The 25,557-nt window shown below is 40.5% G+C and overlaps 1 protein-coding gene across 2 annotated transcripts; it reads left to right on the plus strand.

Annotated features, from left to right (window-relative positions):
- On the plus strand, positions 1-25,338 carry GPNMB (glycoprotein nmb). 2 transcript variants are annotated; one of them, XM_016159589.2, is made up of 12 exons: positions 1-172; positions 6,128-6,280; positions 6,975-7,118; positions 9,006-9,176; positions 11,336-11,494; positions 11,809-12,120; positions 14,202-14,300; positions 15,161-15,263; positions 16,822-17,030; positions 20,455-20,548; positions 21,011-21,203; positions 23,749-25,338. In XM_016159589.2, exons 1-11 carry the CDS (start codon positions 103-105, stop codon positions 21,156-21,158), a joined length of 1,662 nt encoding a protein of 553 aa, XP_016015075.2. In that variant the 5' UTR covers positions 1-102; the 3' UTR covers positions 21,159-21,203; positions 23,749-25,338. The 2 variants fall into 2 exon arrangements, with proteins under 2 accessions (XP_016015075.2, XP_036086299.1); XM_036230406.1 differs by lacking the exon at positions 23,749-25,338 and having other exon boundaries at positions 21,011-22,252.
- The last annotated feature ends 219 nt before the right edge of the window (positions 25,339-25,557 follow it).

Raw genomic sequence — 25,557 nt, forward strand, 5'->3', positions numbered from 1 at the left:
AAGGAGGGAGGTGCAGCAGAGACCAGAAGAGCACTGCTGTCCTTCGTGGATGGGGCCAGGGGAGTTCGTTACACGTTAAACCTTGATCTGTGCGAATTCAGCATGGAATGTCTCTGCTGTTTCCTGGGATTTCTGCTTTTGGCTGCAAGATTGCCACTTGATGCGGCCAAACGTGAGTAACTCACTTTCTGTGTTTAACCCACTTTGGCTCCTGGCTGAAGAGGTGGTGTGTTGTTCAAAGTAACGTCTGAGCCAGAAGCTGGACTTTGTGAGGCTCCTCAGGAAGCTTTCCTGCTCACTCCTTTCTTCTTCTGGAAACTGTTGGGAATGTTGAAACTGGAGCAAAATGCTTCCAGTTCCCCTCTTTGCTTCAGGCTCTTGGAAAGTGATAACTGTGCGGCCCGCGTCTCTCTTGTGGAGCTTTTTTCCATTGCAATTGCCACCTACTGTCTTGCCAGACAGTGGGAGGGTGAGGGTGTGAGGGGAGCAGTTTCTGGCCTGAGAACAAAGCATTGCTACCCACAAAGTTTGTCTGGTTTCTGTCCAATAGGGCAGAGAACTCAGATAAAATGGGGCCCCAGATCTGGAGACAAGCTCTCTAACAGTCGCAGCCCAGAAGCTGTTGATCATACTGATATTTCTTCCCAGACCTGCAGGAACTTGCTGCTGCTATAAGTGAGATTTCTGAGATTTCTGAGAGAAGAGCTGAAGCCCTGGGGGTCTCCGTTCTAGTTATGCACTAGAGGGTGGGGACTTTTTAACAACGCTCTAGTGCCCAAATCAGTAGAATCGGAATCTTTGGAGGTGGGGTGGGCGCATCCTTGTTTAAAAAGCTCGTCTTGTGATTAGAATGCAAAGCCAGAATTTTTTCTTTTTCTTTTTCTTTTTTTTTTTTTTTAAATATTTTTTTCCCATAGTTCGTTCACAACAGCAGCATCACAAACGCAAGGAGTGCACTGTGCTGCTTACTTTAGGACGGCTCCAGCATCTCTAGGGGATAGGTATTTTTCTGTTCCTATACCTTTACAGAACCACGTCCATACAAAGACAGAACGTTGAGCCACTGGGCTGTGTGTGGCCCAGCGATAGCGGCCCCATCTTCCAGGCAAGAGTTAGTGTGCAGTGAGAGAAGGAAGTGAATTATACATCACACAGAAGGGCCACTCCGACTCACTCCAAAAGAGTAGTGGCAGTCACTGGATGAAAAGTCCAGAGGTCCCGAGTCTGCCCGGCACCTGGAGAAGGGAGGCGCTGAGCAGGGACAAGCATCTACCTCGTGCCCACCATGCGTAGCCTTTATGCTGGCTGCCTCATTACATCGCTCAAGTAATCCCCCACAACGCGTTTGCGGAACAGATGGTCCTTCCCGTATTCAACAGTAAGGAAACCAAAGCCCAGGTGTTGTTTTTCACCTGCTCCGCCCAGCTCTGGGAGAGAGGTCGTGGGTGCACGACGGGAGGGGCCTGTGCACGCATCGTTTCACTCGCTCTCCTCGTGGGAGAACGGGCCTATAATTAGTGCGTCCTGGCAGAGCGCTTTCTGGGCGGGACCGCTGGGAGCCCCGCGGGGTGAGGGCGGGTCTCCGCGGAGCTGGGAGGCCCGGGTGGGGGTGGGGTGTGCGAAGGGGTGCTAGGGGCTGCGGGCCCACCCCTAGTCCCCACCCCCGCGGAAGTGGGGGGCAAGGGGCAGGGCGAGGGGTGGCGCTCAGCATTTGCGGGGAAGTGGAGAGGAGCGGCCAGAGGCACTGCGAGCAGCTGAGGCTGGAGGCTCGGGCACTGCAGGTCCCTGGAGACCCTGCCCCGCCATCTCCTGAGACTGGGCCCAGGAAAAGGCCTGGTGGCTTTGACAAGGGAGTCCAGACGCAAGGACTGCGGCGGGGTGCCGGGGCCAGAGCGGCGCTGGCCTGTGTTTGGCTCACGTGGCTTGGGGACCACTTGGGGAGGCTGGCACTGTGATGATCCCGTTTCCCAGACCGGGAACCGGGCCACAGAGAGGGCAAGTAACTCGCCGCAGGCCACACAGCGGCTGAGAGGAAAAAGGCGGCTTCCGTGCAGGCTGCTGTCCTTCCTGCAGTTGGACAGACTTGGGTTCTCTGCCTGCAGTGAGACAGAGCCGCAGATAACTTAGCTTCATAGAGCTTTCATTTCCTCTTTTGCAAACCCGAGAAATGGGATTCTTGTGAGATCAGCTAACCAAAAAGGCTGGAGTGGGAGCATACATGGTAGCAATTGTCTTACCTCAATGAGCCCCTCAGACAGACTACCCCAGAGTCTGCTGTCCCGGGAGATGGAGGGACAGCCTACTCGCAGCCTTCTTTCCACTGGCTCATCTTTGCTCAGTAAAACAGATGAGCCTGAGGTTGAACCACCCTGTCAGTTTGAGAGGAGTCCCAGTCTATTAGGCAACACAAACAAAACTTGGACTTCCCTGGTTTCATCTTGCCCTAGACTAGAGATTCTGGCCAGAAAAAGTAAGGATGGATGGGATTTGGAAGTGTCTCAAACCCTCAGGGGTTCATGGTCCGGGTAGAAAGGAGGAAGGGGAGGTGTGGACAGAGTAGTTAAGCGGCCAGCAGCCACCCCTCTGCGGGTGGCCGGAGCAGGGAGGCTAACGTGCAGGGGGGAATGCCGTGGCAGTGCCGGGAGTGACTCGGTTTACCTTCACATCTTCCCCCAACACACACACACACACACACACACACACACACACGCCCCTCTTTTTTTTCCTTTTAAAGTCTGCTTACCATTGTGTTTGATGTATTTCTTTTTTAATTCAACTTTGTTACTTTGACTCTACACGTTATAGAGTCACATGTAGTTTTCAAAAAATAGGGCAGACATCCCCCTGCACCTTTGGCCCAGTTTCCCTCAATGGTAGCAGCTTATGAAACTATGGTACAAGGTCAAAACAGTTCCATCGCCACAAGCATCCCTCATGCCTTGTAGGGCCAAACCGCATCCCTTTCCCACCCCGCCCCTCCTCCAGCCCCTGGCAACCACTAATTCATTCTCTATTTTTGTAATTTTGTCACTTCCAGAATGTTATATAGAGAATGTTGTATAAATGGAATCACCGCAGTATGTAATCTTTGGAGAGTGGCTTTTTTTCGTCACCCTGTTTCATCGACATTGCATGTGTCAGTAGTTTGTTCTTTTTTATCACTGAGTAGTGCTCCATAGTACGGAGGTACCGCCGTTGAAGCCTTCGCCTATCGAAGGAAATCTGGGTTGTTCCAGTTGGGCTGTTATGCACAAAGCTGCCAGGAACATTCAGGGACAGGGTTTTGTGTGAACTTGAGCTTCCGTTTCTGTGGGACAAATGCACAGGAGGGCAACTGCTTGCTTGCATGGTAATCATATGATTCGTTTCACAAGAAACTGCCAAACTCTCTTCGAAAGTGGCTGTACCATTTTACGTTCCCGCCAGCAATGAGTGCGGGATCGTTCCTTCACACCCTCACCTACATTTGATGTGTCGCTATTTTTTATTCTGGTCACTCCGACAGGTGTATAGTGATATCTCACTGTGGTTTTGATGAGCATTTTTCTGCCGGTTAATGATGCCGAATATCTTTTCATGTGTTCCTTTGCCATCTGGACATCTTCTTCAGCGAAATGTCTGTTCAGGTCTTTTACCCATTTTTTAATGGGACTGTTTGTTTTTTAACAGAGTTTTGAACATTTAAAAATATATTTTAGATATTCTTTGTCTGAAATACAGCTAGTAAATATTTTCTCCCAATTTGTAACTTGCCTTTTTATCTTCTCCACATGGTATTTTACAGAGCAAAGTTTTTCATTCAGGTGAGGTTTAATTAATCATTTTTTCCTTTTATAGATCATGTCTTTGGTGTCAAGTCTAAAATTCTTGCCTAGCCTAGTCTAGCCTGAATATCTCTCCTATTTTTTTTTTTTTTTTTTTTTTGGTTTTTAGTAGCACACCATTTGTTGAAAAGCCTAGCTTTCCTCTGTCAGATTGATTTTGCATCTTCGTCAAAAATCATTAGGGCATATTCGTGTGGGTCTCTTTCTGGGTTTTCTGTTCCGTTCCATGGACCTGTGTTTATTCCTAGTCACTCTCCTTTTAATTTTGCATTTTTCCTTGACTTCTGATGTTTAAAATCAGAAGAGAAATCTGTTTTGATTATGTTTCTGAAAACACTGAATTTCCCTCAGGATGCGAGGAAGTGGAAGACTCTTTGGAAGAGTACAAACAATGGTCTTGGGAATCAAAAGATGTGAACCTTCATTTTTACTCAGTTAAAGGCAATCCCTAGTGAATCACTATCACGTCTCTAGGCATGAATTTCTTCATCTATAAAATGGAGGGACTTGAACTAATCTTAGTTCTTTCCAGATTGAACGTTCTACCATTCTGTGACTCAGTTTGAGTGAATTTTCAGTAATAAACATTTACTGATAAGCAAGCATTTCCTGCCCTCGCCTAGTAGTATCATTTTCTAAATAGGAACAATCTCACAGAATCATAGGACATTTGGTTTTTGTCTGATTTGAAGGCCCAGAGAAGACACATAGCCTGAGGTCACACCGCCTGTTTAGCAGAACCAAGACTAGAAACTGGGTTCTGTGAGTCCCAGTTGAATGTTCTTTCCTAGTCCATCTAGCTCCATCATAAGAAGGGAACAACATGCTGCTCCTTCCTCTTACGAGGGAGGAAGAATAGGAGACAGACATTAGTCATCCGTTCAATATGGCTTCTCTGAGTACCTGTGAAATACCATACCTGTGAAATACCACACCTTGTGGAAGACCTATTCCAGGATTTAAGAGAAGACAGTGTTTCTGGTTCTAAGAGTTCATGGCCAAACCAAGACACAGACCATCCGAATTGCTGAGATAACAGTTTATGATAATATGTGATTAGGGTATAGCTGAGGATTATAGACAGTTGACAATTGAGCTTTAGTCTGTGAGTAACAGAATACTCAGATAAGTTGAGTAAGACACTTAGTATCACAATAAACCCAGGGCTAGAGTAAGAGCTCAACAATTATCAGCAAGAACTCTTTTCACCCTTCCATTCTGAAACCTTTGATGTATTGGCTTCTTCAGATCTGTGCCCTCATGTTTAAACATGGCTGCCCCAGCTCCAAGCATCTTAGCATTAACCTGCCACCTCCAAAGTCCGTTCTAAGGAGAATTAACTAAACGCACCAAATACAAAGCAGGGTAGACTTTTAAACCCACTTCCAATATTTAAAAAAAAAAACATATAGATTAAAAGTAAAAGTATGGAAAAAGATGAGCCAATTAAGCACTAAGAATATCAAGGTATACTCAGAACAAGAAGTATTACCAGAGATAGAGGTCGATCCCTAATGATAAAAGGATCAATTCATGAAGAAGATTTAAACATTCTAAACAGAACTTCAAAATATATAAAGCAAAAATTAATGAGACTAAAAGAATAAAGTGACAAATTGGCAAATCCATATTTACAGTTGAAGATTTCAACATCAGTCTCTCAGTAATTGAAATAACAAGTAGACAGAAAAACAATAGGAACATAAAAGTATCAAAAAACAATATCAACCAGCCTGACATAAATGACATTAAACACTGAACCCAACAACTGTAGACTACACAACTGCATATGGAATATTCACCAAGACAGACCAAAAGCTAGGCCATAAAAAAAAAAACTTAGATTGTACAACAGGGCTCACCAGTATGCATCTCTTGGAATCCAAGAGGCATTTCTGAGCCTGACATTCCTTTAGCCAAGTGAACAGTTCAAACAGGAAAAGATTCAAAAACTGGTCTGAAGAGCATTGGCATCCGTGTTTTCCTAATGATATTGTATCAAATTCAAACATTCAGTGGATACAGATTGAGAAACAAAATATGGCCAAGAAATACTAACTTTTGAAATTTTTCCTCGATTTTTTTCAAGTACACAAAGAGATAGGGTCTGAATACTTGTATTAAACGTATTTTCAGTACACATTAAAAATAAAAACAACACCTTTATTTTCTTGACACATTGGAAATATTATATATGTGCTTTCCAACCTTATGAAATGCAAAATGGCTTTAACCATTGTTAAGTAAATACTAAATGAGGAAAGGAACAGACCAAATAATTTGTGTTTCAAATATCGATACAGGATTTCATGAAGTGCTGAGCAATGAAAGAACTTCCGGTTATATAAGAGAGCATAACCAACTAAAGGGTTGGTCTTCAGATGAAAATGATTGGAACGAAGAACTCTATCCAGTGTGGAAAAGAGGAGACCCAAGGTGGAAAAACTCCTGGAAAGGTAAGTCAAAAGATTCAACGCAAACAGCTCTCATTTCCTATTTAAGTTAGTTTCCAAGGTTCTAGACTTAGAGATCATGTGGCTTATGTTTCTTCTGTGAATATACTCCAGTTACCAAACGGGAAGAACTTGGGTTTGGCAATTTTTCCTTTATCTCAACATATTACTTTCACACATACACACACACACAAACCAGTTTAATCTCCTCCTTGGAAGCTTTTGGAGAGAGCAGATTTAGCCTCAAACCTATTTAACTAATGAGTGAATGGTTGCCTTCAGAAGATCTGAGACTCCAGAGTTGTTTTTGACCATCTCAAAGGTGTAGTTTGTAGAAAAGTGAGTATCTTTTCATTCGCATGACTGAATGACTTCTTCTGTCATTGGTTTTGAGATTTAGAACATAGACCTTTAATACTTGTCTCCTCAGTCCAATTGAGCAGATTTTCTTATTATTTTAAGTATTTTTTTCATCTTTAGAGAATTCTTTAAATGGTCTGACTTCTTTTTCCATTCCTCTTCTAGAATGTTGCACTCAAATCAAAAATTAAGAATCCAGAAAATAAATTAATGTGTCATAAAGAGGCAGAAGGATCCTCTGGCTGGTCCTTATAAGTAGATTTAACTTTATCAGAGAAAGGAAAGAGAGAGAGAGAGAGATGCGTGATCACTGAACTCCACTTCTCTCTTGTCCTAGGCGGACACGTGCAGGTGGTTCTGACCAGTGATTCCCCAGCGCTGGTGGGCTCAAATATAACATTCATGGTGAAGTTGGCATTTCCCAGATGCCAAAAGGAAGATGCTGATGGCAGCATAGTCTATGAGAAGAACTGCAGAAATGGTAAGGAATGTTCTTCATATCACGGGTACACCCTAGTTCTCCAAACTACTGGATACAGTACTAGTTCTCCTAAACTACTGTGGATCCCTCTCAAAAACTTTAATGCTCACAGGTACTTCCGCAAATGCAAGATGCTGCTATCGTCCCATGTCACCCTCTCCTCAAGTAGGATGACAGGGAGGGTGAGCATGTGGTTCTACCCAGTCCCTTCATCAAAATCATTAGCCCATGCCACTTCAGCAAACTGGCGACTTGGAACCCTTTTCAAAAGCTATTGTCTATACTGTCATGCTCAGCTTTTTCTTAGTGTCCAGTTGATTAGACAGAGGATGCCTTATTGATTCTTCAATTTTGATTTTATTGCTTGGAATTCTTTTGGCTATTCAGAAAATAGTCAATTTGACAGATGTTCGCTGATCAGTTTAATTTCTGCTCACAAGTGTTTCTTAAGCAAATGCTGTTTGTGTATAGATTTTGGATTTGCTTTGCTCTTAGTTAAAGCAGATAAGCTTTTTGTACATGTTAAAGAGCACAAATGAACACAAATAAATCAAAGGAAATTATCTTGTTAGAGCTGGACAGTCTCAAAAACTCCGAGCTGATTACCTAGATTCTTCAATCAGTGACAAGGCTGTTAAATGCACTTATGATCTGATTTTATTATTTAGAACTTCTATTAAATTGTCAGTGTGTTCATTTTTTCTTAATATATCTTTCTATGAGGAAAACATTAGATTTTATTTAGAAAGATTTTGATAGTTTAAAAAGTATCATATTTAATATTCTGTAGCTTTTTTATTCAAAAAAAAAAAAAAGCTAATTCTTATGAACATTTCAAATGACAATCTAGCCCTCTAAGCATTTTTATATGAAAGCGTCCTTGTGACATCTGAAAATTTTAAGAAAATATCTACTACCACTAAAAGGAATTAAGGATCTTTGATGAAATGACAGGTTCCAGGTATAAGGTAGGAAAAGTACCAGATGAGCCTGGCACATCTTATTGTGCCAGGAAACAAGGTACACTCAGAGACTAATGGGGACATGTCGTAAGGACACAGAGGCCAGACTGAAGGAGCTCCCCCTGGCCATGTTTGGGTCAATTTAAGAATAAAAAATATTAATGGCAGTAAGTGACCAGTCAATAAAAAGACTCTCCATAAATGTCAGTGAGATACCAAGAAAAAAACAAAAAACAAACAAACAAAAAAAGAAGAGTGTGGAGGTTGTGCTAGACGAAAAGATATTGCCCGTGACTCATTTAAAATGAAAAATGTCACACACACAGAAAAGTAGAAAGGAAGGTGTATTGAGCATTCAAATACCCTCTACCTAAATTCAACTATTTAAATATTTTGCTATTTTGCTCTTTTCTTTCTTTCTCAACCTTTTTTTCTTTCTGAAACAAAACAGCCAAATGTAGTATGTGACCCTTGAGTACCATCATAGAAGTGGTAATGACGTGGTGTCTATGCAGGAGAATACCTTTATTCTTAGATGTGTGCTGAAGTCTTCAGGAGTGGAGAGTCATAACGTCAAATGAGTCAGCAATAGATAAAGTGTATCCAAATAAAAAGATAAAGCATCCCTCTGTTCAGCTTGAATACAGTCGTGATTTGGAAACCTAATATGAAGATAAAATATATCAAGTTATATCTCTAGATTGAACTTTTATGAATAATTGCTTTCTATGAAACTTATAGAAATATATGCAGGAAAAAATGCACAGGTCACAAACATACCACTGAATATTCGAATTCTGAACATTAGGGTTTTACTTGTCCAACTACTATTTAAACTAGTTATGAAAAAATGTTTAATTCAATGATGACCATTGAGCATTCTGAGTCCAGATGACAATCATGGCTTGTTTCTTTCTTGTTTTAGAGACGGGTCCATCTCCTGACCCATACGTTTACAACTGGACAGCGTGGACAGAGGACGGCGACTGGGGAAATGGCACCAACCAGAGCCACCACGTCTTCCCCGACGGAAGGCCTTTCCCTCACCACCACGGATGGAGGAAAATGAATTTTGTCTACATGTTTCATACACTTGGTTGGGCTTTTACAACTTCCCTTAGCTTTTTCTTTACCTTTCCTTAAAACTTAAATTTTTTTTCTCTTTTCTTATTCTGTAATCAAGAACTATAACACTGAGAGTTTAATAATAATCTGCTAACTTTCTTTAGCTGGGATGGAGAGGGAGGGATAAAAATAAAATCTTAGTTAGCCTTGCAAATCTCCAGGAATTAAAAAGACAGAAAAAAAGCAGATCCAGCTTTCCTTTTAAAAACAGAAATTGAGTAGAATTTTTTCTGACTAATGCAGTAATATGAAAAACATTAATATTTGTTTGAATGGCACACAGATGAACATTTGTTGATTTATTCTTTATTTATTCATATTGTCAAATGAATTTTTAATAATTAAAGAAATATGTTCTTTTTAGGAAATTTGGAAAATGCAGAAAAGTACAAATGAAAAAACTCATAATTAACACTAGAGGTTATTACTTAATATGACAGTGTTTACTAGTATTTATTAAATAAAATTATAATGTGTACACATTTTTCCTTAATGTCACGAACATTTGACTATATCATTAAAATTCTTTATAAGCATTATTTTAATGACTGCCTAATATTCCATCATGTAGAACTAGCATAATCTAACCACAGTTCTACCTATTTCTTTTTTTAACTATAAATGGTATTCACTTTGCTTTATTACTAGTGAAGTGATTATTTTTAGGAGCAGCAAATTTAGGTTATTACTTGCAAAGCTGCTAAGTTCTTAGTTAAAAATGTCACCAGGTGCCACTTGGCTGTGAGGATTTGAAAACTGCTCCCGATCGTGCAGCCTCCAAATTTCTAAACGTTTTGTCTTTCTGTGTAAATTAGAGAAAGCTTCTCTTTCTTCAGTTAACTTATTTACAAATCAAAACATTAATATTAATAATACATTCCAATTGAGCAAAGCACAAAATATGTAATCATGTATTATGAAAAAATTAAAATAAAATATTATGTCCATCTATTTGAATCAGTTGATTTAAAGCTGACTTTTCTTCACCGTCTTCATGGCTTTGTCAGTCAGCTCACCAAACATCATGATTTCTTTGACCTGGCAGTTTGCATGGGGTCACTTATGCTCACTAACACCCCAGACTCTTTTTAGCTTCATTAACTGGTTGAGAGGTTTTTATTTAAAATCAGCTTTCAGCCAGAAATTGCTCTGTTTTTCTAACAACACTTTTGAATTTTCATCTTCTGCTGCTGAGGTCTCAGATCTAATTGACATTCTCCCTCAACTAAGTGTAGCCCCTGTGATCTACCTCCCGGTGCCAGAACTCACATTTTCCTCACTTACAACTAACACGCCGGGAGACGCCTCTTCCCCTCTACAACCTACATCAGAACTGCCTCTACGTTTTAAAGTAAAGGACGGTTCCAAATAACACACTCCTTAGAAGACAAGTATATTTCTGACACCTTTGACCATGCGACAAACATGGCCTCTAACCATCCCCACCTCACAGGCATCCACCTGACAATACCTGTTGTTCCAATGACACATCTATACTGGGTTCCTCGATGGGATTAGAAAAATCCTTGAGCCCTGACGGAAAGGAATTACTTTCACTAGTTGACAGTGGCAGTTAGATGCAGGTTAGGATTGGAGAAAGAAAAAGAATAGCTCAAGGGCGTCCTAGAAATGTGTTTATACCTACTATAGATTTTATCACTTACCGTATAATTATATACAAATACCATTAGAAGGTGGAGGGTTCTAGTCCCCTAAAAAACGGCCGCTTACTAACATAGCTGAAATAGTAATATTGTTACAAAAATAAGGTAGATTTCTGGATAAATTTTTAAAAACTCCACTGGATACCTCACCATGTATTTTTTATGAGAAACATGTATTTCAAGTGCCAGACTGCTTACTTATAAAAACTATTTATTTGTAAATTAATGACTGTATTATCCCACTAAACAGCTCTGTTAATTTTAAACAACTATATGCAATTATGTTTATTTAACTGTGTGTTCGTTTTACATAAAAATGAACATCATCTCCCTTCCTTTCCACATCCCCATCTTGTTTTCCCTCCCCAGGGCAATCTCTAAGTGGCAGTCGCTAGTCTTTAAGAAGCGACTTCCTATAATAATCATGTAATGGAACTAATGCCTAAATATTTCCAACCTCTCAAAGGTCAGTATTTCCAGAAACTGGGACGGTGTTCATTGAGTGTTTCGATAAACACAACCAACATGACGCTTGGCCCTCAGCTCATGGAAGTAACTGTCTACAGAAGACACCGACGGTCGTATGTCCCAATGGCAAAAGTAAAAACTGTGTACGTGGTAACAGGTGAGCGGTGTGAACTCTAAACTAATTGCGATGAGGCACTTAGTATCTGGTGATGTTAGTGGGTTAAGAAAGAGTTAGAGCCACGTGTTTTGGGTTAGGTTACAATTCATCTGGACTCCTCAAATTCATTTATATTTAATGAGGTATTCTGTTTTCCAGGATAACTTAGGGAAACTCTAGAAAACTTGCATAGGAAAAGGAAAAATGATGCTGAATTATCCTCAATTTTAATTTTTAACCTAAAAGCGTTACTGAAGCAATCCACTTAAAATCAAGCAATCATGCATTTTTTTTTTCTTGGTTGTATCTTTTAGATCAGATTCCTATATCTGTGAATATGTCTCAGAAGAACAACAGAAATTCGTCTGATGAAATCTTTCTCCGGGACCTCCCCATTACGTTCAATGTCCTGATTCATGATCCCAGCCACTTCCTCAATGAGTCTGCCATTCACTACAAGTGGAACTTCGGCGACGGTAGTGGTCTCTTTGTCACCAACAATCACACTTTGAATCACACGTATGTGCTCAATGGAACCTACAGCTTTAACCTCACTGTGCAAACTGCAGTGCCTGGGCCTTGTCCTCCACCGACACCCAGACCTCCAAAACCCACCCTGTCTTCACGTAAGTGTTTTCCCAGGTGATCTTTGGCAAAGAGGGCAGACAAGTGTGCACTAGTTCGAAGTCACAAATTTCTCTTTGCCTAGCTAACAGCGCCCTTGTTCATTTTTCAGACTTTTGTGAACAGATCTGAAAAAAACAAACTTTGAAACTTTGTAAGACTGATGCTGATCAGTATAATACTACACATATATCATATCATATCATATCATATCATATATCATGTTGAACTTCCCAAAAGAATCAAGGGCTCTCACACCATTCTCTGGGTAATAGGCACCGAAATAGTGAATTAAATATGCAATTTGCCTTCTTTTTCATCTGTCTTTTAAGGTGTTAGATTTTCTCCATTAGCCCCTTAATCATTCCTCGACTTTATAGATATATGTATATAGTTATAGACTTGACTTTAGATATATCTTCAAAATGCCATATGCATTTTGACTTTTATTATTTGATCATTTGTTTAAAAGAAGTGTTATTTTTAAATATGGCAGGGTCTCTATTTCATCTTCTAAATTGATAGCTAAATTCTGCCTGGCAAGAACTTCAAATGAAGGAATTTTCCTGTTTTCTGGGATGGCACAGCCATCTTTAATACTTCACACATATGTCACCATAAAAAAAACAAATGAATGAAAGAATGAATGAAATATTTCACACAAATCTATTACTACAGAACACATCAGTTAAATCTCAAGACAAAATAAATGGTTATCCTGTGACTTTCAAAGGACCATTGTGAAACTCAGGACATTCTCAAGAGCCTGCCACAGCTAATCCTACTGATAAACCACTGCATTTAAATCCATCATGGTGTCAAAACCCTTCAGGGCTTTACCCAAGCAGCGTTTCCCAAAACGTGTGCCATGGAACACTTATTTCCAGAGGTGCTCTGAGAACCGCTCTGACAAGGGGCCTCTGAGTGAAGCAGCATCACATGGCACATTCATTCGCCCACTAAAGGCTCTGGGGAAATCTCCCAACTGGCTTCGTGCTTAAAGTCACTGTGTTAGAGATACAGTCCTTACAAAGCTTTGATGCTCTTCCCCCAAATCTGAGTCCATCTTCATACCTTTTGAAATTTAAGAGAAAATAGCATTATATTTTCAGTATCATGTTTTCTTTCCAGTCTTTTAATCTTATTTTAAAGAACTATCAATACCTTAATTAGAGCTTTTTAAAATTGTAACTTTTTTTTTTTTTTTTTACTGAGGTAAAATTGGTGTATAACATTGTATTAGTTTCAGGTATACAGAGTATTAATTCTTTGCTCTAGTCATACTCAAAGGGTTATTTTTCAAAATCATCTTATATTCACTCCTTTCCTTTCCCACACTTTAGCTCATCAATAACTGTGAGACTTTTAGAATGTAAACTTTGGAGCTATGAGACATCCGAATGGGAAAAGAATTACCTTTTTTCACGTTGCTTCGTAATCTATTACACACCAACCTTAACATTTTAAATTATGTCTTAAATGTTATAGTTTATTCATATCCAAATAGATTTTTGAAGTACATGTCGAGGCAAGGAAACATATTTATTAAACATTTCCTATATGGCAGACATGAAAAGCAGGTTTTATATACCTTATATAAGTTTCATAGTTCAACCCTACTAGGTCAGGAAGTATTATTCCTATTTACATATGAGTAAATTGAGGCAAAGAAAAGTTAAATGATATGCCCATGGTCTCAAACAGCCAAGAACAAGAGAACTGAAATTTAAGCTCAGAATACCTGCCTCCAAAATTAAAATATGACTTTATCTATTATGGCCTGCTTTCTTTCATCATGGTTGTTTTATCACACATTTTAACATGGCTTCTACCTTTTATTGGCTTCCTATATTTATATGATGGGATTGTGTTTATCTACATAATTTAACAATCATAATGCTTTACAGCTCTCACATCTTTATGAATCATTACACATTTAGTTCGATTTCTGTAGCAATTTAATAGTAAAAATTCTTGATATTCTTCTAAAGAGCAGGTAGAGAGATATTTAGATTTTCGGCTATAACATATACATCTTTTGAATTTTCAGCAACTATTCTAAAATCTTATTCAAACTCTCTAGTACCTGCTGGTGACAACCCCCTGGAGCTGTGGGAGACCCCTGGTGAAGACTGCCAGATTAACAGATACGGTTACTTTAAAGCCACTGTTACAATTGTAGGTAAGAAAAAAGACCAGCAGAAAGAATGTTAGAATCTACCTCCGGCCACGCACTCACTTTGCTGACTCTGAAGGAGTGGGGTCGGGGAGCAGGGGCATCCACTCTCTCTGTCCAGGGTGATACCAGATATGTACAAGCAAGGACTCTACCAATTTTTAGATTCCCACCTGCTTACCCTGGCCCTCCATAAACTCCCTGGCAGAAACGATCCTTCGGTGAGGCCCGCGTACTAATGTCCCACAGGGGCCTGGATGCTCGACCCTGTGCATCCCAGAGATCTGAATGATTGTGCCTTGAAGGAAGGACAGTAACAAGTTCCCGCAACTTCCACTCTCTCCCTCCAGCTGATTTCACTTATTGTATGTAAGAAAGGAATGAACAGAGCCACCACACCTGGCTATACATCTTAGGCACAGACCCAGGTGCCCAACAGAGAAGATAAGTAGGGGCTAAAGCCCACGCTGGGTACCCCGGCTCCGGGAATAAGGGCTAGAACTGTGCTCTGTGCCCTGAGGCCGAGCCACCTCTGCCAAGGGAATCTGGCAAGGCCTGAGCCTGGGGGCTACATCCCCCCAGGGGTACCTTTTCCTAAAACACCTGCCCAGAGGGGATGCTGCCTATAGCACAGATACAGGCTTCAGGAGTAAAGAGCAGTTCAGTTTGACTTTGAAAATCCTGCATGGACATGAATCCGAAGTTATGGGGTAGATTCCCAGATCTGGTGTGTTTCTGGTGTGGCGAAAAGGCTGTCTCCATTTTGTTTGGCCTTCTGATTTGTTAAGGAGTGGTTTGAATTGGTTGGATTTGGTTTGGTTTCCATTGTATTTTGATTTTTTTTTCCTATGGGGTTGTTTTGTTAGATGGAATTCTGGAGGTTAACATCATTCAGATGACCAGCGTTCAGATTCCCCCACCACAGCCTGACAGCTCCCTGATGGATTTTGTCGTGACCTGCCACGGGACGTGAGTACATTGTCTCAGAGGAAAGGGTCAAGTGAGGACCCCAGGCCCAAAGAGAAGCCTCGATCCCAGTCTCCCCTTCTAAGATGATTTAATTGCTGGTTCATCAGTAAGCCGAGACAAGGAAGGACCCCATACCAGGCATTCTCAAGCACTTGGTTTGCTAGAGTTGAGCAATGCTCATTCATTTTGTCGATGAAGTTGAACAATAAGTTTTGATTGAGCACTTACTATGTTCTTAACATTTTACATCTGTTCTCATATCAAATCCTCATACAATCCTATGAGTTTCCTCATTTCATAGACGGGGCCATAGTCATAGAACTTGCTCCCATGGACAGTGGATCCTGGGCAGGGCGCGGTTCACAGATTGAGGTCTGGCTCCAAACCCCTCTCTTAAACTCCTTGAGCCTCCTCTAGAGTAGCAGGAGGCCAGTGTAGAATGGCTGTGTCCTGGCATTAATTAATAGCAATACCTGATAATCCTGTCTCTCTTTATAATTCGCAAAGCTCTCCTAATGCATTAGATAATTTGACTTCCTATGGTTTGGTTACAACTGTATATAATAGACTAAATAGATATTAATATATGTACTATGAATACGTGTACTATATCTATTAACTAATTAAGTATGTTCATGAATTGATTTACACATGTGTAAATCAAGTAATTAAAATATATGTGTATGTAAATGTATAAATTAATCAAGAACATGAGCTGGTATAAATACGTGGCTTTATTTGGTAAAAAGAGAAGCAAAGAAACTAGAGGAAAAGCTGACCGAAGGCGTGAAGCTTCTGCAAGAGGCCAGGGTGTGCCCTGCACCTCGCCCACGCCCACCCTCGCTGGACCTGGCATTGGTCTCTCCCTCTAGGAAGTCTACTCAGAAGCAAAACAGTGACTTTGAGTAATGCATGGCCTGGCAGTCTAGGGATTACAAGGACAGTTGTCAAACATCGTTTGTTCAAGTCCCAGCTTCATCTCTAACTGCTTGTGTGACCTTGAGCTAATTATTTCCCCTCCTCGAGCTGGTTTGTCCCCTGGCACACTGGGATAATATTACTTTCTCGTAGAGTCATTGAGAGGAATAAACGAGACCATGTCACCTATCTAAAACTCAGTGCCTTGTGCACAGTAAATAGCGCATAATCAGCTGTCATTGCTGCTGCTGCCATTGTAGCTTGGCAGGAACCCAGGCAGGGCCAGCTCCTCTGGCATTTAATGACACCTTTGCCTAACACCTGAGCTGCTGCATCTTCGGGCATGCTAGGTAGAGGAAAGGTAGAGGGAATGATTTGGGCTTCACACCATTTCCAATGGTCCCTGGCCTTGGAGGACATAATTTCTTTCTCCTCCACCCTGAGGGCCTCACCTTCCACAGGATACAGAGAAAGCAGTAGCTCACATCCAGGCTTGTTTAAGGATAAACGATACATAACAATTCAACTTCGTATGCGTTGAGTAAAAATAATGCAGCATTCAATTTTATAGAAATGTAATGATTTTCCCTTTAAAACGACAACACTCCTCTCTCCCTCTTGGTGCCGTTTACACCCTCAGCATTCCCACCGAGGTCTGCACCGTAATTTCTGACCCCACCTGCCAGATCGCCCAGGGCACATTCTGCAACCCTGTGGATGTGGGTGATATGTGTCTGCTGACTGTGAGACGGGCCTTCAACGGCTCCGGGACATACTGTATGAACCTCACTCTGGGTGATAATGCGAGTCTGGCCCTCACGAGCACCCTCGTCTCTATCCCGGGCAGAGGTGAGTTTTTTTAATGGTTGTACAAGCATTTCATATTGCAGATAAAGGGTGTTGTGTTCAATACTAGAGCTATTCAGAGCTTTGTCATCAATGTTTAATTTTGTTTCAGTGCTAAATTCATTGAACTATTGTTAATATGGATTTGAGAACCAGCATTAAAATTCAACAGCAAATCTAGTTAGGGAAGGGATGAGAGAGATGGACCGAATGAAATAGTGGCCAAAGAAAAGCCTTTTGATGAAAAAAATCTGCTGTGATCATGGAGCAGTAATAACAGGACATGATCACCATATGCTTGAATAGATTTGTATTTCAAGGGGGAAGTATAAAGGCCAACATCAAACAACAACAACATCAATGTTCTCCCATTAAACTATAGCAGAGGGTGAGCTGGTATCATGTCATTAGAATCCACCTGGGCAAATATATGAAGCTAAGACGAGAAATGAGAAGCCAAGTGGACTCCTGGCTCCCTTCTAACCTGCCGCATGTCCTTTCTTTCCCTTCTCATATTCTCCCAATCATTACATTGAGACCGTAACAAGCCAATGGACCTATTTTCCAGATGCTCACCAGAAAATTAATCTCTACCCTCCTAATGCCTGGAGAGACAAAATATTAACAAAGTAGACTAAAATATTTCATTGAGAAATTTTAATTTGCTGGTGGCTTCCAGTGTTCCCCGGCCTCAAAAGTAGGACTCTACCTGGTGACCCTAACTGCATGTCACTTGTGACCAACTTTGTTGTGAGTTACTGCATCATCTTAGAAGGAGAGCTACTTGGTGGAAAGGAAAGGAGAGATTAAGTTGTGCTTCTTAATTTGAGTATTATCAGGTACGATCTAATGGCCAACTCACAAATAACTGCTGTGGACTTGGAGCCTAGCTCATAAAGTTAAATAAACATAGAGTTATCTGTTAACGGGGGGGAAAAAAAAGGCAGCTTTAACCTCATTGAAAGAAAAGCTTAAGTAATCATACATATAATATTTGATGAGGGCTTATCGTTGGTAAGACCCAAGGTGTAGGTTTTTAAAAAAAAAAAACAAAAAAAAAAAACAAGAATACAAAAGTACCTTGCTTTGTTTGTGAGGTGGGGCGCATTGGGGTCCTCGGGCGAAGAGCTCAAGAGAACAGGGTGGAAAGCGGCATGCCTTGGCCTCCGTTTCCGAGTGAGCGGGGATCTTTGGCCTCCGTGAACTGCTGTGTGTGCTGCTCCGGTACTACCACAGTTTTTAAGAATCGCGTTAGACTCATAAGCTGGTCTATGAAACTTCCTTGGTGCTGGCAAACCGCTGTTCTCTTATCCAAATCAGATGTTTAGATATTTGTACTCCTTTAATTTTTGTAGCGAGTGATAACTTGAGGTGTGACCTGAGCCATTTTCCAAAGCCAAATAATGGAAGTTCAGAAGGAGAAAAAAAAATTTTTTTTTTTTAGCAAATACAATAAACTCTTTATTTGATATGCGTAGATTATCAACAACAACAACAAAAAGATAACCCATTTACCTACTTTTCAGAAGGAGAGCTTTTAACCCAGTGGTAATTGTAATTTGATGACTCCAGTTTCAAAGTCAGAATTTCAGAAACAGGTTATTGTTCAAAGGCAAACCCATAGACTTTGAGCTGAAACGACTTTTTTTTCCCCTTGATGCAACGAACATGCATGAAGTTCCTGCAATTCTTCCAACAAATATTCATCAAGCATCTACTCCATGCCCAGCACAGCTCTAGACACAAGATACACAGTTCTAGAGAGAGTGGGGGAGGAGAGAGGAAGAGGACCCCTGCTTTTGTGAGCAAAAACAGACAATAAACAAATAAGACAACATTGTGAAGAAAGTAAGGTCAGGGCATGGAGAGCGACCAGCATGGGAGAGAGAGGACAGAGGCTGGCCCTGTAGATTGTGGGGTCAGGGGAAGCCCCGCAGACCCAGCAGCACAAGCTTGGTGAAGAGCCTCCTCTGAACCGAGACCGGAACTTCAAGAATGAGCAGGCTGAGATACGGAAGCAACCTAAGTGTTTATCAATATATGATTGAATAAAGAAGATGTAATGTGTGTGTATACACACACACATATACACACGCACACAATGGAATATTACCCAGCCATAAAAAAAAAAATGAAATTTTACCATTTACAACAACATGGATAAACCTAGAGGGTATTATGCTAAGTGAAATAAGACAGAGAAAGACAAATGTCATATGATCTCAAAAAACAAAATAAACAAAGCAGAAACCGACCTATAGATACAGAGAACAAACTGATGGTTGCCACATGGGAGGCGGGGGTTAAGGGGGGATTAAAAGGGTGAAGGGATTAAGAAGCGCAAATTGGCAGTTACAAAATAGTCACCGAACTGCAAAGTACAGCATAGGGAACATAGCCGATAATAGCGTAATAACTATGTATGGTGTCTGATGGGTACTAGACTTAAGCAGGAGATTGCTTTGTAAGTTATATAACTGTCTAACCACTATGCTGTACCCTTGAAACTAATATAATATTGAATGTCAACCAATTGAAAGAAAAAAAAAAAAGCCCATTTAGACCCTTATAGGCCACCAGTAGGATTAGGGTTTTATTCTGTGCATAAGGTGAACCATTTAAAGCATGGTCTTGATGCTTTTTGGTTATAGTGAAGCAAGGATCATTGGAAGGTAAAATTGGAAGCAGGTAGACAATTAAGAGGTCTTCCTGGAGGAGGAGGCTGATGGCTGGGACTATAATGGTGGCAGAGGAGAGGGAGAAAAATAAACACCAGCTATACATGGATAGTAAAGACAAGACTAGTTGAGTTGCTGGGTTCCAGGAGTACAGAGAAGACATAATCCTTGCCTCATGCTTCTCATAATCTAATTGGAGAGAAATATGTAAAAGGAGGTAATTGCAATACTACGTGATCGAGGAAGAGAGCCAAGTAGAGGAGTGACCAAGGAAGGGATGACCAGCTGCCTCATGAATGTCTGGAAGATGTCCCAAAGGGGCGGACACCTGAGATAAACTAAGGGAAGGACCTGTCAGGAAGACGCATGGTGATTTGAAAGTGCATGGGGCTGATGGGCAGCTCCCAGGATGTTTAGCGCAGCTGGGAGGTAGGTAGTGGGAGAGGAGACCAGAGTTGAGGGCAGGAGGCTCACGGAGCCCTTCACCACGTGGGCGCTGCTGGGTCAGATGAGACCTTAGCAGGCATCTCCAGGACATGACATCTCTCTCCTGAGCCCTTAACACAGTGTTCTAGACATGCTAATTCATTCTCTAAATGGAAGATAAGCTGACCCAAAGACTATGCATTATTTAATGGAAAAGATTACTGAAAGTCCAAAGGGAGCCATACATCTTCTGAAAGCTCCCTCTCTCATTTATTTAATTGCATTACAAGAGGTCAATCATATGGTCTCTCTTCTGTTTTAAGACTCAGGCTCCCCTTCGAGAATGGTAAATGGTGTCCTGGTCTCTGTCGGCTGCGTGGCCATACTTGTCACTGTGATCGCCCTCTTGGTGTACAAGTAAGTTGCTGGTTCTCACACTTTAAATCGCTATAGTATACTGTCAAAAATAAATAGCAATATGCTGCACGAATAGGTCATTTTCCCTTTTTGGCTTTTAACCATTTTGTGTGGGGGAGGAAAATCTCCCATTGAATGATGAATACCAAATTAGCCTGCTGATTTCGCTGTTTTATAAAAAATCCTAAATACGCTACCAGATGTCATTAACTTTACAAAATTGTGTCAGCTTAATATTTAACATATAATCTCAAATTATAGTAAACAGGCACATTTCTTGCATGAATTAAAGAAAAGAAGCTTATTTCCATAAGACATAAGTGTCTTAAAAGCCAAAGATTAAGTTAAATGGAATGAACCAATTTGTTGTTTGCCCTTTGCACTGAGCATGTAGGAGATTGTAGAAAGTAACATACTCCAGCTAGAAATCTTTTTAAAATCTGTCTAACACATTGCTTTCAGAAAACACAAGGAATATAAACCGGTAGAGAACAGTACTGGGATCAAAGGCAAAGGCCTGAATGTTTTCCTCAACCATGCAAAGGCTAAGTTCTTCTCTGGAAGCCAGGAAAAAGATCCACTGCTCAGGAACCAACCGGGAAGTCTGTAAATCTTCAGCCTTGTTTCTGACCAACAGCTCACTCCTCAGTGCCATGTACGTGAGTTGTGCTCGAGTAGATGGCCACTAACTTTTTTTCCCTAAAGATTATTGTAAAATATATATTGTGGTTTAGAGAGGTCCGATTTTTTTTATAGGTTAAATGATATTTTAGAGAAATGAGGAATTATGTTGCATGCAGCCTCAACCATATTATATAACCGGTAAAATCAGTCAGCAGTGCATCCTTTCATTATGATTTATGTTTCATTTATAATGTCTAACAGCTTTAGTAGGATAGACATGCTGTGTCCAAAGACTAGGGGGAGAAGGTACTATTCATTAGTCTGACCAGGTTACCTGGAAGGAGAGGACAGACACTTTGTAGCTTTCCATATAACCACATGCATAAAACCAATGTATTGTATTCCTGTCCTTAAGTTCATGTTCCAAGCTAACTGAGTCCTATTTCAATGAACATGCATGAGCTCCTAACAGAATAATAACAGGCCAAGCTTCTACTACAGTGTATGCTTGTTATACTAAAATCAGCAGCAGCAGCAGCAGCAGCAGCAGCAGCAGCAGCATCATGTAATAAATAGGAGTGAACATTTTCGCGGCAACCTGCCCTGACCTGCTGTGTAAAGGAATGGTATTCGTTCATTCATTTATCCCATGAACATTTATTTAGTGCTTTCTGTATATCAGGCACATTGCTAGACACATGGCCCAGCAGTGTCACAGTGCTGACACTCTTGTGTATCTATCACAATTTCTGTACACTATGGTGCAAGTATTTGAAATTATATATTGTTTTCTAAAGAAGGAGGTCCTTGGTTTTCCTACTAGTTTCTCTATTTAAATGATAGAGAAACTTGATCAGTAAGGGTTTTACCTCTGTTTGTGACTATATCATATGTTAGACATGACATTTTTTTTCCTCTTCTTCCTGAAAAATAAAGTTTGGAGAGACATGATCCTGGAATTGTAGTTATTTTCCCATTTGTTGTTTGCCTTTCAATTTCCTCTATAGTTTTGACATGTAAAAAGTTGTTTAATGCCGCCTTCTGAAGCACTGATACCTTAATAAGCATTTTATATTTATATATATATATACATACATATATACAGTATGTGAAATTTCAATAAATTTACTATATAAATGTATATAATCAGACCGATCTAAAAGAAGAGGTTTTCTATTAGCAGTTGTCCTGAACTGTTTGAACAGTCAGTATTATATTAAAAATAAAGGCAAGAGGATAGTTCTAAGTTATAGAGCAGTAAACTTGTCCTGCAAAAGGCTAGGTAGTAAATATTTTAGACTTTGTGAGCCATACAGTGTCTGTCGAAACTACTCAGTGCTGCTAATGTAGCGCGAAAGCTACCATATACATGAATGAAAGATCATAGTCATGTTCCAGCAAAAGCCTATTTACAAAAGCAGGTGGTCAGCTAGCTATTGCCCATGGGCCATACATAGTTCATTTACCCCTGTTCTAGATGAAAAGAGACTAAAGAAACACTACAACTAAAAGCAATTTAGGAATCTAGATCGAATCCTGCATGGAAAAACAAAAGCTTCAAAAGACATTCCTGGGACAAGTGAGGGAAATTTAAATACTTATTAGATACCAGATGATATTATGGAATCATTGTTAATTTTCTTAATGTGTGATGAGCACTTTCTTAAGGAGCTGGTGGAGATCAACGTTTAATCTAGTTCCTTCGCTTCATAGATGTCCTAAAGGCCAAAAATAAGCTATTTATTCTTAAATCATCTCCAAAGAGTACAAAATTTGCAGAACATGAATTGTGAAATTTCTCCTTAATTATGAGTTGGCCGTAGGTCAGTGCCGCTCAAAGGGTTACTCTGCCCTTTGAGAGACGTTGGCAACGTTAGGAGACATGTTTGCCTGTTACTACCAGGGTGGATGCTACTGGCATCTAGTGGGTAGAGACCAGGAGTGCTACTAAACATCTTACAAGCTATAGCATAGCACCCCACAACAAGCAGCCCACATTATCTGGCCCAAAATGTTAGAAAACCCTGTTGTGGAGTACTCAGAGAAATCCTGGATGTGGATGTAAAGACAGAAGGCTTGGATTCGAATTCAGCCCTGCCACTTAAAGCTGAGAAACCCTGGGCGAGTTATTTGCCCTTTCTTGGGCTTCAGTCTTCTTGTCCGTAAAATGGGTATGTGGTCCCTCCCTCACTTCACAGAGCTGCTGCAGACCTCTCTGAAAGAATAAACGGATGTGAAAGCCCTTTGTGTATGGCATAGTGGTATAGACCTTATGTGAGGCCTGAGAACAAAGCAGTGGGAAGACACTTTATCATTTTTATGATAATTAGGAGGCTAGGACATTAGAACTTCATGCAGAAAAGTATTATCAAGTTGCAGCCAAATCACTTGGAGGTTTGTTAAAACACAGACTCATGAGCCCCACCCCTTGAGTTTCTAATTCAATGTTCTGGGGCGGGGCCCTATAATTTAGATTTCTCGCCAGTTCCCGAGGATGTCGATAATGCTGCTTTGCTCCATGGACCTAACTCAGAAATGTGGTCTTGAGACCCACACTTTCCTTTTCATATCAACAGGGGGTAGCAGAGAGCAGCGAATACACCGTCAATCACCAAGGAAGCAGACTTGAAGGCGGTGGAAACCCTCATCAAACCTTCCATTTCGATATAATGAATAGCAGGGGAGTGAGCTGAAATCATGAATTATTTAGATTGACATTCTTCATGTGACCTTGGCAACAAGTCATTTAAACTTCTACCCAATGGCTAGCTGTAAAATGGGGGAAATAACCTAAACGATGGCAGATGACAATTAATGTTTGCTGAGAATTAGAACTTCCCAAGAAAATTGAAAAGTGTAGGTAATAAATTATCCTGGGAATTTATTATTCCTAGGACTTTTTATAAACGTCTGCATTTTAAAACACTTCTGACTCATTCCTAAACGTTGGTTGCCCTTCCTGAATTGCTTAGAGGCAGTACTGTCCATGTCTTTATTATATCCAGAGTGTATATATAGTGACTCCAAATCTAAGTGGCAGGCTAAGGACAGATAAGAAGATAGTCATGCAGGGGTGAAGGTGACCACCTTCTGATGGGGCTCCTGGTTGGAGAAAAACCTTTTAAGATTTTTCTAAAGAAAGATCTCACCCCCCCTGGAATAAAAATGCAGAGGTCAGTTCCTAGGACTCACCTCTTGCAGACTGATTTCGATCTTTCGGCTATCATTTACTGAGCATCAGTATGTCTGGTCTGGAGGGTACACGGCTGTGGAAAAGAGACAAGGACTCTGCTCTTCTGGAGCCTGGGTTCAAATGTTCACTGCGTTGAGAGTGCCAACCTCTGGCCTGGAGTCCCCCATCCTGGCCAACACCACTGGCCTCAGCCTAGTCTGCGGAAGCAGTTTCTCTTCTGTTTATAACTGAACCGACATTTCTTTTGTCCTTGAAATTCTGGAATAAATTTTGCTTTGGAGAGCTTCCACAGGCGTTTTGGAATTTGGGTGCCTTCATGGTGTCTGTGTAATGTCCCCACAGATATCATTGTGTCACTTGACTAACAAAAATTTCTCTCAAATTTACAACGCAATTGTCACTGCTAATTGCTTTGTACAGGTTTTAACGATACAAATTAAATATCAAGGTTTGAGCTTAATAAGTGTTAATTTAAAGGTGTTTATTAGAAAAAAAAATCCTTTAGGATATATTTTTAAAAAGCTCACTGATAATGAGAATGTGGCAGAAGAATTTTGTGGCTGTGGATACAGCTTAAAATTTTTGTTTGGAATTGAGTAGAGGAAGGTAGGTAGAATGTAAGATGTAGCCTGAAGCCAGGCATGTTCCCTCTGTGTGTCAAAATCTCCTTATCTACACAATGGAGGAAAGGAGGAGGAAAGGGAAGCTAAACTTGATGAACTCTGAAGTCTCTGGGTCCTAATGTTTTTCTATGCAAAATTGGGAGGACGATGTCACTCAGTTTCCTTACAGTGATATCAGGAGGGTCATGCTCTAAATCAGGAGTTGGCACTACAGCGTGTGGGCCAAATCTGGCTGTAATAGCCACAGCCTGTTGTTATATGGCCCACAAGCAACACTTGATTTTTATATATTTTTTTGATGTTTGGAAAAAATCAAAAGAATATTATCATATTTCAAATTTCAGTGCCCATAAATAAAGTTTTACTGGAACATAGCCATACTCATTTATATATTATCAGCAACTGCTTTGCATACAATAGAATATTGAGTATTTGAGACAGAGACCATATGGTCTGTACAGACTAAAATATTCGCTGTTTAGCCTTTTAGAGAAAAAGTCTGCTGATCTGTGTTTTAAAGCATTGTTGAACTCCATTATGAAATGAATTTAGAAAATGTTCAATAACAT

This window comes from Rousettus aegyptiacus, unplaced genomic scaffold (genome assembly GCF_014176215.1).
Source record: "Rousettus aegyptiacus isolate mRouAeg1 unplaced genomic scaffold, mRouAeg1.p scaffold_m13_p_13, whole genome shotgun sequence".
In the NCBI taxonomy this organism is placed as follows: Eukaryota; Metazoa; Chordata; class Mammalia; order Chiroptera; family Pteropodidae; genus Rousettus; species Rousettus aegyptiacus.

Bases quoted from the DNA above. Each gene is read 5' to 3' on its own strand.
- GPNMB (XM_016159589.2), top strand. From the start codon at position 103: ATGGAATGTCTCTGCTGTTTCCTGGGATTTCTGCTTTTGGCTGCAAGA. The intron at 6,281-6,974 runs GTAAGTCAAAAG...CTCTTGTCCTAG, and splicing joins GTGGAAAAACTCCTGGAAAG to GCGGACACGTGCAGGTGGTT. The intron at 17,031-20,454 runs GTGAGTTTTTTT...TTCTGTTTTAAG, and splicing joins CGTCTCTATCCCGGGCAGAG to ACTCAGGCTCCCCTTCGAGA.